Source organism: Antechinus flavipes, chromosome 1 (genome assembly GCF_016432865.1).
Source record: "Antechinus flavipes isolate AdamAnt ecotype Samford, QLD, Australia chromosome 1, AdamAnt_v2, whole genome shotgun sequence".
NCBI lineage: Eukaryota > Metazoa > Chordata > Mammalia > Dasyuromorphia > Dasyuridae > Antechinus > Antechinus flavipes.
In genome coordinates this window covers 719,110,312-719,125,262 of record NC_067398.1, presented here as the reverse complement: position 1 = coordinate 719,125,262, position 14,951 = coordinate 719,110,312, and the positions used below count along the sequence as shown (strand labels likewise).

Genomic DNA, 14,951 nt, shown 5'->3' with positions numbered 1-14,951 from the left:
GATCTGAGCTCAGTTCCCATCCCAAATCCCTCTTCCTCTGCAAAATGGGGACACCAAGAAGAGCATCTTCCTCCAAAGGTCGTTAAAAACAAAGGCACATGAGGATCCGTAAGGCACTTTGCAAACTACAAACTGTTATAGAAACATTAGCTATTATTATTACGCCACAAAAAATGATAAAAGGCCCACGAAAGCAAGATGAAGTGTGCAGGAATGGGAGAACAATTGACAGAATAATTATCCCGGAGTGAAGAAAAGCGACATTTAAAGGCTCAAGAGCCCTGATCGATGCAGTGACAAATGACGGCTCCGTAAGATGAATTCCGCCTGCCACCTCATGGCGGGAAGGGACGGACTCGGGCTTTGCTGAGCACGGCACATCCCGCATTTGGCTCGACTCTACTTATTTGAAACGAGGGAGGGCGGTCTGAGGAGGGGAAGATGATGTCCAAAGAAAAGAAGAAACGGGATCAATGAAACAGCTCCAAAAAACACAGAAGGGAGGGCAATGGCGGGAAGCTCAGGAAGCCACGCAGGGCAGTATTTGTCCCGGCCGTTAAATTTAGTTAACAAACTTATTTGCTAAACAAATTGGATTTGTTTTTCAGTCTTTTTAGTTGAGTTTGATTCTTCGTGATCCAATTTGGAGTTTTCTTGATAAAGATATTGGAGGAATATGCCGCTTCCTTCTCCAACTCATTTGACAGATCAGAAAACTGAGGCAAAGAGGGTTAAGGGACTTGCCCGGGGTCACATGGCTGGTCAGTGGCTAAAGCTGGAATCAGACTCGGGGAGAGGAGTCTCCTGACTCCAGGCCCAGTGCTCTGTGCACTAAGTCACCTACCTGTCCCTACATTTATTAGAGATTTTAAAAAATTAGCTGCAGGTGACAGATAGTCTTGGTTTCATAGGCTTCTGTCATTTTTTTGGTATAGGAAGTTTTCATGTTTGTTGACGTCTGTCAAGTTGGTGATAAAACAAGAGCACAGAATGTCAGGGCTGGGGAGAAGAACAGGGGGTGTCGGGGCTGGGAGGGAGCTTAGAACAGGGAGTGTTGGGGCTGGGAGGGAGCTTAGAACAGGGGGGTGTCGGGGCTGGAGGGAGCTTAGAACAGGGGGGTGTCGGGGCTGGGAGGGAGCTTAGAACAGGGGGGTGTCAGGGCTGGGAGGGAGCTTAGAACAGGGGGGTGTCGGGGCTGGGAGGGAGCTTAGAACAGGGGGGTGTCGGGGCTGGGAGGGAGCTTAGAACAGGGAGTGTCGGGGCTGGGAGGGAGCTTAGAACGGGGGGTGGGGGCTGGGAGGGAGCTTAGAACAGGGGGTGTTGGGGCTGGGAGAGAGCTTAGAACAGGGAGTGTCGGGGCTGGGAGGGAGCTTAGAACAGGGGATGTCAGGGCTGGGAGGGAGTGTCAATATTTGCTCTCTGACACTGTCTTAATTAGTTTATAACACTAAGAGAAACCAAGATAACAGACTGAGTCCACTGCTTTTAAGAAAGTTACAGGGAGACTTCAGCTCCAAGAGAAGTTATCTTGGAGACGTTCTAGGGTTGACAAAGTGAGAGAAAACAAGTGGAGGCTGGAAGTCTTGGGGAAGATGGATTTGAGAATCCTGAGCATGGAGATGGTAACTGAGCTCCTGGAGCCACTAAGAGCAGAGTGGGAGAGAAGAGGAGGCAGAAGGAGCAGGACAGGGGCACGTTTGCAGGAGGGAGAGACTGGGGACGGAAAGGCACCACCTGAGCCGGCGGAGGCCACGGCCATCCTGTGGAGGGGGAGGAGGAAGAACGCACCTGGCAGGGCAAGAGGAAGAGTAAAGGGGAGAATGGAGCGGCCTCAGAGAGAGAGCCTCCCAGAGGTCGTGGGATCCAAGGTCATCTAGTGTGAGGGTCCAGAAGTGGGGCAGCCAAGAGTGGCAGGGCTGCCGTCAGGGCATGTCGCTTGGTGCGGTCTGCCTCAGTTTCCTTCCCTGTAAAATGGGGAGAATAGTAGCCCCTCCCTCTCAGGATGGTGGTGGGGGGAAAAGGAAATTTCCTTTTTAAGTGATTAGGATAGCGCCTGGGACCTAGTAGGCATTTAAGAAATGCGAGTGTTGATGATGATGATGATCCCAAAGCCACACCCAGAAAGTGGCCGGGCTTCCAAACCGAGTGTTCTTTCTACCCAACCAGAGAGCCTCCCAACCTCCAATGGCAGAGGGCTGAGCGAGGCCCACTTCTCTCCCTATAAGATTGTGGGGGTTTGTTCTGGGGACCAAATTGGCTTCCAGCATATTTACTGAAGGGCAAGAGTCCCACTTTTGTGGTTGTGGGTCAGTTCTGAGCATATCTGATTCTTCGTGACCGCATTTGGGTTTTCTTGGCAAGATACTGGAGTGGTTTGCCATTTCTTTCTCCAGCTCATTTTACATATGGGGAAACTGAGGCAGACAAGATTAGGTGCGCCACACAGCTATTAAGTGTCTGAAGCTGGATTTGAACTCAGGCTGACTCCCGGCCTGCTACTCTATCCACAATTACCCACATTACACAACGCAATAACCCACCTTAACCTAGTTATTTCTTCCTCTACATTTAAAGAAAAGAATAAAATATAAAAATCAGCTACCTGTTGCCCACCAGGATTCCCTTTCAGAGTTCTTAACCAAAAATGTTAAGACAATGTTTATTTCATGACCTGTCTCCCTGAGATATCACAGTTGTCTCACAAAAATAAAACTAACAATGTTCCTAACATTTGGTTCTATCCATTAAGTGGAACATCAGATTATTATGGGGAGATTGTACAATAGCAGTATTTTATATTAAAATAACCATCTTGCACGTTCCCAGAATCCTCCCTGGGCTGCTCCCGGCTGTGTTAAATCCATATTCCTGTTAATGTATTTCCAGGAGAACAGGCTTTTGGGAAAACGGCTGTTTGTGATTTGCAGTTGTCAAGTATAGATTTCATCCCTTTTTACCTCTTTCAAACACTTCCTTAGCTAATTTGTGTTTTTTTTTTCTTTTTATCATTCGAAACACTATAAAACTCATATCCAAGTACTAGGTATTGTCTCTGATGCTCTTTTGATAAAGTTTTTTTTTCTCACAATATGTAATATGAAATGATTTAATTGTTTTTGTGATTTTTTCAATTACAGATGTTTAATTAAAAATGCAAAACTCTCCCAACTCCAAAAGGGCCATGGAAAAACATATAAGCAGACCTCCTGTCACCAAGTCCCTAACTTGGACGTGGCGGAAAAGACATCAAAGATGTTTCTAGAAGAACAAATAGACCAGCTGTTGTGATTAGGAGAAGCAGCATCTTGGGAGCCCGCCTTGGGACCCCTAGCCCCTAAAGACGCAAAGGACAGGTTTTACGCCATTGGGACCTATTGGAAGGATTCTGAGGTAAACGGAGTAAGAACTGAACAGATGAGAAGGTGTGGAGGACTTGTGTGAGCCGGGCTACTAAGAATTCCCCCAGGAACCCCTTGACATCTTGGGAAAGGCAACTGTGAGAAGGGAGACATACAAAACCTTGGGACTCTTCAGCTCTACTGAGTGACACAATTTACTTCTGTGATTGGAGGATGGAGTTAGTTAGTATGGAGTATGGAGTTTTTAATTAATTATTCATTATAATTAATTTTTTATTAAAGTATGAGACAATATTAATTTAGTGCTTTTTAGAATTCATTACCATAAAACACAAATATTTTAATTTTCCACTAATTTGCCTTCCTTTTTAATAGTGAGAACCTTTACTCACACTGCACTATAAAAATTCAAGGCCGATTTTTTTAAGTTCTCCTTTTCTCTCCTTTTTACTTCACTTACTGCTGACATCATCTTCTGTTATGTCTCCCTTTATTCCAGTCTCTGATAATGAGGTAGACTTTCTTTTAGCCTTTCTAGCCTTTTAGGCTAGACTGGTGTCCCACCCTCCACCAAGGCTGTAAATGTCTCCAGACTTGAGAAGGGGTGGAAATTTCCAGTCATCAGAGACATAAAATAGCCAGCCCATGAGGAGTAAGGGCTGCTCAGGTTTGGAATACTTCCTCCCTCAAGAAACCAGACCAGAGGGTGGAGCCAAAGGCAGAAACTCACCCAGGCCCTCTCCCAAGTTGTTCCAAATTCCTTTAAATAAATAAGTTTTAGAGCATCAGAACATCCCAAAAGATGGAGTAGAACATTTTCTAGCTGAATACCACTTAGAAGGTCAGAAGAAAAGATCTGTGGAATCAGGGCAGGAACCCAGTGTACAGTCCCAGTGCAGCCTTGACCCTGGTCCCAGCCTCATATCTGTAAAGTAGGAATGGGTCTAGGAACCTCTGAATCAACATCATACTGGGAATTTCTAGACCTCTCAGCCCAGAGACACCAGAGAGGACTTGGAAGATTGGCAGAAAAGGTCTGTGGAACCAGGGTGGGAGCCCAGCGTGCAATCCCAGGTTGCACCAGCAGAGACCCATCCCTGGTCCCAGCACCACACAGCAGGGTTCTGTTGCTTCAGCACACTAGATCTTACAGTTTCAATGGGAGACACCTAACAGCTCCAGGACAGAAAAGAAGGTTTATGGTCAGGTCCTTAGAAGGATCTCTGAAAACAGCAGGAGCTTAGGACAAAGCACCAAACAGAGCAAAGAGTTAAAAGTTGAGTAATAGCTAGGAAAATGAGCAGACAACAGAAAAAGTTTCTGACCATAGAAAGTTATCATGGTGGCAAGGAAGATCAAAACACATACTCAAAAGAGGATAACAAAGTCAAAGTTCTTAATCCAAAGCCTCCAAGAAAAAGAAGAATTGGTCCTAGGACATGGAAGAGCTCAAAAATCTTGAAAATCAAGGAAAAGAGACAGAGGAAAAAATAGGAAAAGAATTGAGTGGTACAAAAGGAAATACAAAAAACTGAGAAGAATGCCTTAAAAAGCAAAAATGGCCAATTGGAAAAGAAGGTACAAAAGCTAACTGAGAAAAATAATTCCTTAAAAATTAGAATTCAGCAAATGGAAGAAATCCATTTAATGACTTTAAGAGAAATCAAGATACAATAAAACAAAACTCCCACAAATAAAAAAAAAAGAAAAAAGTGAAATATCTTACAGGAAAAACAACTGACCTGGAAAATAGATCCAGGAGAGAGAATTTTGAAAGTTTTGGTCTCCCTGAAAATCATGATCACAAAAAAAGAGCCTGGACATCACCTTTCAAGAAATTAGCAAGGAAAACTGTCCTGATATTCTAGAATCAGAGGGTAAAATCAAAATTGAAAGAATCCACCCATTACACAAATGCACTATTACAATGAGATCCCAAAATGAAAATTCCCAGGAATATTATAGTCAAATTCTGAAACTTATAGGTTAAGGAAAAAATACTGCAAGCATCCAGAAAGAAACAATTCAAGTATAGTGGAACCACAGTAGGATACACGAAGGTTTAGCAGTTTCTGCACTAAAGGACTGGAGGTTTGGAATATGATAATCTGCAGAGCAATGAAGTGAGGATTGGAGCCAAGAATCATCTAGCCAGCAAAACTGAGTATAATCTTTCAGGGGAAAAGGTGGTCATTTAGTGAAATAGAGAATTTTCAAGAATTTGTAATGAAAAGATGAGACCTGAATGGAGAATATGATTTTCAAATATATTACTCCAGAGAAGCCCATGAGGAGGCAATCAAGAAAATGATATAAGGGATGCGAAACGATTTATCTGTTTACATTCCTACATGGGAGAATACTTATAACTCATTAGAATTTTCTCATTATTATAGAAGGAGTGACAGAGGGCACAGGAGTGAGTTGAATATAAAAGGATGAGAATATAAGGAGTGAGAAAAGGAAAGGGAGAAGTAGATTAATAAAAGAGTCAAGAAAAATTTTTTACAGAGGAGGAGAAGAAAGGGAGGAGAGGAGGAGTGAGTGAACCTTACTCTCATCAGAATTAGCTCAAACAGGAAATAACATATCTACTCAATAGGGATATAGAAATTTATCTAACCCTGCAGGAAAATTGAAGTGGAATGGGATATGGGAGAGGGGGAGGGTTATAAAAGAGAGAGCACATTGAGGGAGGGAGTGATCAGTAGCAAAACACTTGAGGAGGGACAGGGTGAAAGGAGAGACAGAATAAATATGGAGAAATACAGTTAGGAATAATAATTGTAGAAAGAATTTTGAAGAAAGTTTTTCTGGTAAGGCCTCATTCCTCAAATAGAGGGGGAACTGAGTCAAATTTATAAAAAATAAGAGCCATGTCCCAAATGGATAATTGTTGGAATCCTTACTAACTGCTAAGTAATTAGAGTTGATCTAATCTTACAAGAAGATGTTTTGGGCAGAACCTGAAACAAGGTACTAAGTAGAACTACCCATAATCCCTCTCTCTGGAAGGAGCATAAATAGGCCAATGGGCCAGTCGGAGAGGTCTGGAGAGGAAGACGCTACAAGTAGAGATTTCACCGGAATGACATGAAGACTGGAGCTGGCTGGAGGCTGAAGAAAGCAGAGGCAGAGGCTGAAGAACCAGACCTTTGGATTTAAAGACATTTGGAGAGAGCTCTTGGAACCAAGCAGAGAGATAGGCCTCTAAGCTATCCGGGCTATATTGGAAATAATAAAAGATCTGAACTTTTATCACCTGGCTGCGTTTTGAGAAGAACAAGATCACCACATTTTGGCGCCCAACGTGGGGCTAACAGACCCCTCAGTGGATTTCAGTGGAAAAGCTACGATCCTGATTCAAGTGGAAAAGCCTCTGATCCTGATCCAGTGGAAAAGACTTCAACCCAGAAATTAGGGTGAGTGCAACAAAGAAATTTTGTTAGAAGAGTTAAAGTAGAATTTCAGCTAAGATGGGACAGATATTTAGAAATGTTTTCACTGCGGAAAAGTTGGACATTTGAGAGCTCATTGTAGATATGGAGATAGAGTGAGAAGACAGGGTGAGAGAAAACCCAAAACCCCATGTCCAAAATGTAACGGAGGCTTTCATTGGGCCTCTAAATGTATATTGACCCAGAGGAATGAGAGGCAAGGCCCAGCTCCAAAGTATCAATCAAAGGACAGGTGGGGCATGATAGCAGCTGAGGTTACACCCAGAGAGACTTTAAAAATTCAGGACTCTGATGTCATCAACCAACAGAAAAGCAATCAGGATTACAGTTGGGAAGAATACAGGCTTTTTAAGACAACAAGACAATATCCAATGCAAACGACTCCAATGTAATTACCAGATGATGAGGAGAAATCCCAAATTTGGTAAATTAGGGAATTAGATTAACTGCTTGGGGAAGAGGATCTGCTTATATTTCCACAGATGGAGAAAGAATCAGATGGCTGACTATGAAACTGTTAAAAAGACTTTTAAAAGCTTCAGGAATCATTGGATTTCCTAACACAAGATGAAACTGTTTTACTTCTTGAAAAACCAGCAAGAATCATTGGTTCCCTGAGATGAAAAATTGTTGATGAGACTTTTGCAGTACTTCAGGGCTTACAGAACTATTGGATTCCTGGCACATGAACTAATGGACAATGGAATCCTATTGGACTGTTTCTAGGACTTATGGACATGTGTAAATTTTCAGATTGATTCTTGTTATTTGTTACATTACTACTAGCCTGTGTTATATTGCTATGTGCTCATGTAAATTATGTATAATGCCTCCCATATGTGTACCCCCTCAGAAACCCCCTATGTTTTAAAACAAAAGAAAGGGGGAGATGTTGGAATCCTTACTAACTGCTAAGTAATTAGAGTTGATCTAATCTTACAAGAAGATGTTTTGGGCAGAACCTGAAACAAGGTATTAAGTAGAACTACCCATAATCCCTCTCTCTGGAAGGAGCATAAATAGGCCAATGGGCCAGTCGGAGAGGTCTGGAGAGGAAGACGCTACAAGTAGAGATTTCACCGGAATGACATGAAGACTGGAGCTGGCTGGAGGCTGAAGAAAGCAGAGGCAGAGGCTGAAGAACCAGACCTTTGGATTTAAAGACATTTGGAGAGAGCTCTTGGAACCAAGCAGAGAGATAGGCCTCTAAGCTATCCGGGCTATATTGGAAATAATAAAAGATCTGAACTTTTATCACCTGGCTGCGTTTTGAGAAGAACAAGATCACCACAGATAATCAATAATATGATCTATTCCCAAAGGATTATAAATTCATTCATATCCTTTGCCCTAACAATACTACTATTAGGCATGAATACCAAAACAGAAATTGGAAAAAAAAGAAGGAAAAGGATATAGGATGTATTAAATACTTAATAAATATTTATAAAAAATACTTAAGAGCTGATCTCTTTGCAGGGCAAAAAATTGGAAATTGAAGGGATGTCCATTAACTGGGAAAAGGCTGAATAAATTATGGATGTGTTTGTGATGGAATATTATTATTCTGTGGGAAATGATGAGCAGGATGCTCTCAGGAAAAAAAAAATAACCTGAAAAGACCTTTGTCAATTCATGCAAAGTAAAATGTATTGTATACAAAGTAATGGGAATATTCTGGAGTGACCAGTTTATAAGTGACACTTGCTATTTTCATCAGTACAATGATCCACAACTACTCTGAAGGATTTCTGACGAAAAATCCTAATACCCAAAGAACTGATTGTGTCTGAATCCAGATTGAAGCATTCTTTTCACCATCCATCCACTTACTTCTTTCTCTTCCTCCCTCCTCCTCTTTTTTCCCCTCTTCTCCCTTTATTTTTCTTGAGGGTTTTTTTTCCCCATTAGGGTGGAAATCTGTATTTTCTTTCACAACATGACTTTTATGGAAACATTTCGCATAATTTCATATATGATTTAACTCAAAACTTTTAAAAACAAATGTAAAAAATGTTTTAAATATAACTGAGGAAAAATGTTAAATAATTTAGAAAAAAAAAAGAAAGCTGACTAGGCATATTCTCTAAGGGGATGAGGGGAGCTGTATCCCTGCAATCAATGCTGTCTCTTTGCTGACTATCTTTCCCACGATACTGTTAAATCGACTTCTAAAGCTGGGTCTGAAATGCCAGGGGGCTTGAATTAGGTCTGGCCCTGAACTGGTTTTTGTCTTTCTTGTATTTTAAGTACATTGGCTAATGAGGGCCAATGCCATAAGCACCTGTAATACATGAAGATTAATCAAAACCTCTTTAATATTGGCTTCAAAGAAGAATAATTAGCAAATCCATAATTCAGGCCTACATTTCCACATGCATTTTTAAAGTTAATCATTAAACAAAGCTTTATGCTTTGAATTATTGCCCTTAAGAAATGAAAGCATTGACTGAGGCTAGTTCCCCAGTGTAAGATGTGAGGCCTCTGAATCCAGCTCAGAGGCTGTGAGAGTCAGAACTCCAAAGGACCCAAGAGAACGGCCTTTTTTGCGATGAATAGCTACCTAGCCCTGGTAATCCCCTCGTACGAGTGCAGTTAATTTTGAAAGTGTAAGCCTCTATTTATGTCTAATAAATTTTATCTTATTACATCTGGCCCAAGAGATTGACTGGCAAAAAGAGTCCTGAATTCTGATTCACTGAATTCCCTTCAGACACGTCTTCTAGTATGGGAGCTGAACTTTGCATGCGACACAAAGCTGGGACTTAGAGAAAGTAACTGAGGACAGGGATAAATGGCTCAGATCCCTGGGGCACCCTCCTGGAGACCTTTTCTAAATGGACACACAGATGAGAATGGTCTCTCTTCTTTGAGATCCAGTCTTTGGGTCATTTTCTGAAACCACTTAACAGTGCTCTGGTCTAGTCTACACTGTCCCATTTTGTCACAGAAACACCAAATTTTGGATTTGGAAGGGACTTCTGGGACCATCCAGCTTCCCAACTCTAACCCTAACCCTAACCCTAACCCTAAATGCCTCTTGACTCTAACCCTAAATCCCGCTTCTTGCCTCCCTGCATCAGAATCCTCCTGACATCATCCCTTAGTCCTGAAGGTCTCTAGGAAGAAAGCATCGCTGACTCCTGGATGTCTTCAACTGTTAACAAAGAATTTTCTAGATTTACTTTGAATTTGTACCTTGATAATTTTCCTACTCTGCTCCTTGTTCTGATAATTCTAATCAGTTGTTCACAGGAAAGCCGAGCCAGTGGCCACGACTGCATCTGACTGTGCAAGCAACATCTGACATCCATAGTTATCCACCTCGCTCTCAAAGAGAAGAAGTTCTGATGTCCTTTCAAACATAGGTATGGATATTTTATTAAAATATTATTAAAATTAAAATGATTGTAGCATGACATTTTAATAATAACTTCCAATGATGCTTTCAAGTTTGAAAAGTTCTTTTTCCAAACAGACTTGTGCAGTAAGGAATATACAAGTGGATTCATTTTACAATTGAAGAAACTGAGGTCTAAGAGCTAAAGTGATTGTGATTGCAAATCAGGGAGCATCTGAGGCGGGATTCAAACCATTGTCTCCTAAGGCTGTCGTCTTTGTACGAGACCCAGCAGTCTTTCCTCTTACAGCCGCTGGTTCTTTCACTGCCATGGGTTATGTTTGTTGGGCCTGGTCATCTGGTCTCATTGAAAATGACCAGGGGCTCTCTTACTCTTTCCCTACTCATCTTGGACTTATTCTCCCCCATCCCTTGTGAGCCCCAACGGATTCTCTGGCAAAATAAAACAGTGGTCCTTCCCTCTCTCTGTGCCCTGTGAACAGCAGCCTCCCCCTGCATCCTCTGCCCACTCTGGGCTTTCACGTTTCTGCCCCCAGTATTGTAGGATCAGGCCTTGCTCTGTTATCTGCCCTGGCTGCCTCTCTGTGCAGAAATGGCCCTCAAATGCACCCGGGATCTCGTGGATTTGAAAGTTCCCTCCAACTATGTCCGTGCCTCATCCACGTCTGTCCACCCTGCACTCCATGTCATCTGTGGCCCCCCTTAAGTTAGAAATTGAGGGACCCGCCTACGTCAGGGGATGATTTAGAGAAATAAGTTGTAGAGGTTCGGGGTTAATCCTTTTGAAACTAGGCTGGTGCACTTTTATTTTGACAGTTTCTATTCTGGCTGGTAATTTTATGTTGGAAAAGATCAAAGGCAAAAGGAGAAAGGGCCAGCAGAGGACAGGATGGACAGTCATGGAAGCGATGACCACAAGCCTGGACAGATGAAGAGACAGGTGGGCAGGAGGGCCTGGCAGGCTACGGATCACCAAGAGTGGACACGAATGAATGAATGAATGAACAACAATAAAAACAGCCATTAAGTTAAACAAATTGTAAAAGAAAGAACCTTCTACAACACTGACCTTGTCCGGTGGCTTCCCTGACCTCAAACCTGAGTCCACCCCCTGCTGGTCCTGTGCTCAAGCCCCGCCAGAGCAGGACAAAGCTTTTTTTCTGTGACAGAAAGCTTCAAGGTAGCGATGGCTCCTGACCCCCTGCTCTCCCCTTCTTTGGCCTGAAAAGCTTAGATCCCTCAATCCCCACTGGTTGCCCTGGGATTGGGGTGCCGGGCTGAATCAGGAAGGGGGCCTGGGCAGAGCAGAGGGGCTCACTCGCCCCCTGCGCAAAGCTGCGCCGCATCTCTCGGTCGAGCCTTGGGAGGCTCCAAAGGAGCAAGCCTTCCTTGGAGTGTCCAGAAAAGACTAAAAATGATCAGGTTAGGGAAAGGCAGGAGAGCTCAGGGGAAGGGGAAGGACGGCTCCAGATTGTGGGTCATTCCATCCTGTCCATCCGAGCAGTGCCTCCCCTAAGCTTACCACAGGGGGTCTCCTCAAACCACTGAGGGGCGTGGGCTCTCACCCTGTGACCCAGCCACGGGCTTTTCCAATCACACTTTCTTTCTTCGATGACATCTTCAAAAAAGTTTGTCAACCAACCCCTCCCAAAGGACTAGGTCTGACTGAGTAATCGACTGTGAAAGGAGGACCTACACGTGCCAAAATCCACGCAGGCAGGAACAGCCAACTTGGAGGCCGTTTCCGGGAAGGCCTTGTCTGGGGAACTGTCAGAGAGGCTGCCCGGGATGGGGAACGGGAGCTGCCCTGGCATTTACTGGCCAGGCCCCTCCCCTCAATGAGCCTCAGTTTCCTCATCTGTACAATGGGGATAATGACCCTTGGCTGCTGGGTTCTCAGGTCGTTTCTAGGAAGGCACTTTGTTATAATGTAAGCGTCCACATAAACAAGAACTATGGTCGTTACTAGAAAGAAATTAAATGACAAGAGAAGACAAGAATGAGACGGGAAGTTAACCGCTTCTTTTCGATCGCGCCACCGAGCCGTCATTCCAGAAATAAAACAGGTGTGAAATTAAGCACAACATTCATAACATTCATTTCATGAAGAGAACTTACCCGGCGTTAATACGATAGGCTCTTGCTCACCTCGGTTTCCATAGTAGCAAAATATGTCTCCCTTGATGGTGCTGGAGAGAGAGAGGAGAAGGAGGAGAGGGCGGAGGGGAGAGAAGAGGGATGGAGGGAAAGAGGAACAAAGGAAAAAGGTCAGTCAACATGGCGGCTTATGGTTTCAATTTTAAGCAATTTCAGATGGTTTTCAGAACCGATGAGGTTGAAGCAAGGCCCTGCCCTCCACCTGTCTCCGTCTGGCCCCTTGGAACGCCAGGGAAGAGGGAGTCACTGCCGGGCGGCCCTGGGCCCGGCTCTGCAGGCGACCCCTTTCCACGCTTGAGACCCCTACCCGAGGCCGCTTGGCCGATCTCCCGTTCCCTTGGCTGCCTCACATAGGCACTTTCCCCGGAATCCGTTAAATCCTCCAAGTTGTCGGAAGGCCATTGATTTGAGAAGGGGACGAGGAGGGGAGTTTGTAGCAACAGTGAGAGACTGTTCAAAAGTATCCTGTGAAATGTTTGACAGACGTCACTCGCGCTCTCTTCATTGTGGGTGGGGGTAAGGGAGAGAAGCTGGAATGCAAAAAATTTAAAAATAATTGTTGTGAATGTAACCGAGGAAAATATTAAGTAAATTAGAAGTGTCCCGAGGAGGAGGGAGAAGAGTCATTGGGCTGCCCGAGGGTCACTCATCCTGGGCAGCTGGGGGGCAATGCCCAGAGCAGTCCATAGAATGGACGTGGCCAGTGCGGCGGGGCCCTGGCGAGGAAGAACGGAGTTTCTGAGGAGCAACTTCATGCTGCCAGCTCCGCAGTCAGGCCGCTCCACTTCCCTGCTTTTTATTATTCCCGGTGCAGGAATTGGGAACTGCCAATAGAGGGCTCGCTCTCAACACGCTTGGGCCTTCTTTCTGACAGGAAAGCGAATGCCCGCAGAACTCAGGCCGGGAGCTCACCCAGGTGCCCCTGTCCTGGACGGCAGGATCCACCCCCAGCTCCCGAGTCCCGCGAGTGTTCCTCTTTACTTGTTATGGAACAAGGATCTCAGGTCACATAGTCAATCTTGAACAGATATTTATTCAATGCTGGCTACAAACCTGTAGTCTGTATCCTTTCTTTTTCCCTCCTCCCTCTGTCCTTCCCTTTCTCCTTCCTGCTTTCCTTTTCTCCTTCCTTCTTTCCTCTTTCTTTTCTTTCTTTCTTTGTTTCTTTCCTTTCTTTCTCTCTCTCTCCCCCTTCTTCCTTCCCTCTCTCTTCCTTCCTTCCTTCCCCTCCCTCCTCTCTCTCTCCCTTCCTTCCTTTTTTCCTTTTTTCTCTCCCTCACTCCTTCTTTCTTTCTCTCCCTCCTTCCTTCCTTCTCTCCCCCTCTCTCTCCCTTCCTTCCTTTTCTTCCCCCTCTCTCCCTTCCTTCCTTCTTTCCCTCCCTCTCTCCTTCCTTCCCTTCTCTCTCTTTCACCCACACACTCTTTCTCTCTTCCTTCCCCTCCCTCCCTCCCTCCCTCAAGTTTACATTTCCAGCCCTTTCCCTGTCATTCCCCATCACACCTCCTAGATTCCAACTAAAGAGCTTCAGCGCCAGTCTGCTTGGCCTGGGCTCCATCACCTGCCTCCTTGCCATCGCCCAGGTGCCAGGGCCTTTCTGCCCGGGACGGATGCCCTCCTCTCTCGCACCTTTCAGACTCCCTCTCTCCCTTCTGGGGACGCCCCTACAGGAAAGTCTCCTGCCCTGTTCTCGCTCTCCTCCAGGCGTTTCTGGTGCCCGTTGTACCCCCGTTGAAGTGTGAGCTCCCTGAGGGAGGGGATGCTTCCTTTGCTCCTTAGCACTCTGTAGAGCCTTGCCCAGGGCAGGTGATCAGAAAGCGTTCAGGCTCACTCACTCACCTACATTTGAGTGGCCGCGATGTGCCGGGCTCGCTGCTGGGGTTTGGGGAGTATGAGGCAGCGGGTGGTCTCGGCCCTTCGGGACCTCGCTGCCTAGCGGGGGGAGGGGAAGGCTAACGGCTCACTTTCACTCCTTGCCCACGCCTGCTGTTGTGTGCCGGGAGGGGGCCGGGCTCTGGAGCCGGGAGTAACCACGGGGATGAACTGAAACTCAGTCTCTTCCCAAACAACCGAGGGGCGATATCATGATTGTGAGCACTGGGCACTTCCTCCCTGGTGCCCGGGGCGGGCAGGGCCCGTTCTCCCTCCAAAGCCCTACTGGGCTGGGCTCGAGCGTGGCGGGCAGGTGGAGTGATGGGAGTCAGTCATTCCTTCCGCACCAACACGCCTGAAAGCGCAGCCCGTGCCCGGCTGGAGAGCTTCGGGCCTGCTAGGCCACAGTGGGCACCTGACCGCTCCAGAGGCCTCTGGTCCACGGCTCCAGGGCTGGGAGGGAAGCTCCGGATGGCTTTTCCACTTCCTGAAGGTCATTTATTCTGCATTAAGCTCTCAGAGAGTCTTGAGCGATGATTCTGGGTAACGTCGGAGCTGCGAGCCCGGGGCCGGATGTGTGTGAGAAGAGCAAAGCCAAGCCTGGCTCTGCCGCCTGGGCCACCGTTATGTACGTGGGGAGCACTTTAAAAGCCGATGCCCTTGAATTCGTGCTCTTGTCCCGCGGCCCCTCCAGATTTAAGGACATCAGGGGTTCTCCTGAGCAAACATTGACAGCTCTCCTCTGA

At 45.5% G+C, this 14,951-nt stretch overlaps 1 protein-coding gene across 3 annotated transcripts in view; it reads right to left on the bottom strand.

Annotated features, from left to right (window-relative positions):
• Nucleotides 1–14,951, bottom strand: part of TANGO2 (transport and golgi organization 2 homolog) — a 154,704-nt gene that overhangs the window by 10,386 nt on the left and 129,367 nt on the right. For 2 of the 3 annotated variants that reach the window (XM_051973227.1, XM_051973228.1), the window contains exon 6: nt 12,297–12,367. In XM_051973227.1, coding sequence (XP_051829187.1) covers nt 12,297–12,367 — 71 coding nt within the window. The remainder of the gene's footprint in view (nt 1–12,296; nt 12,368–14,951) is intronic. The other variant, XM_051973229.1, reaches the window with a different exon arrangement.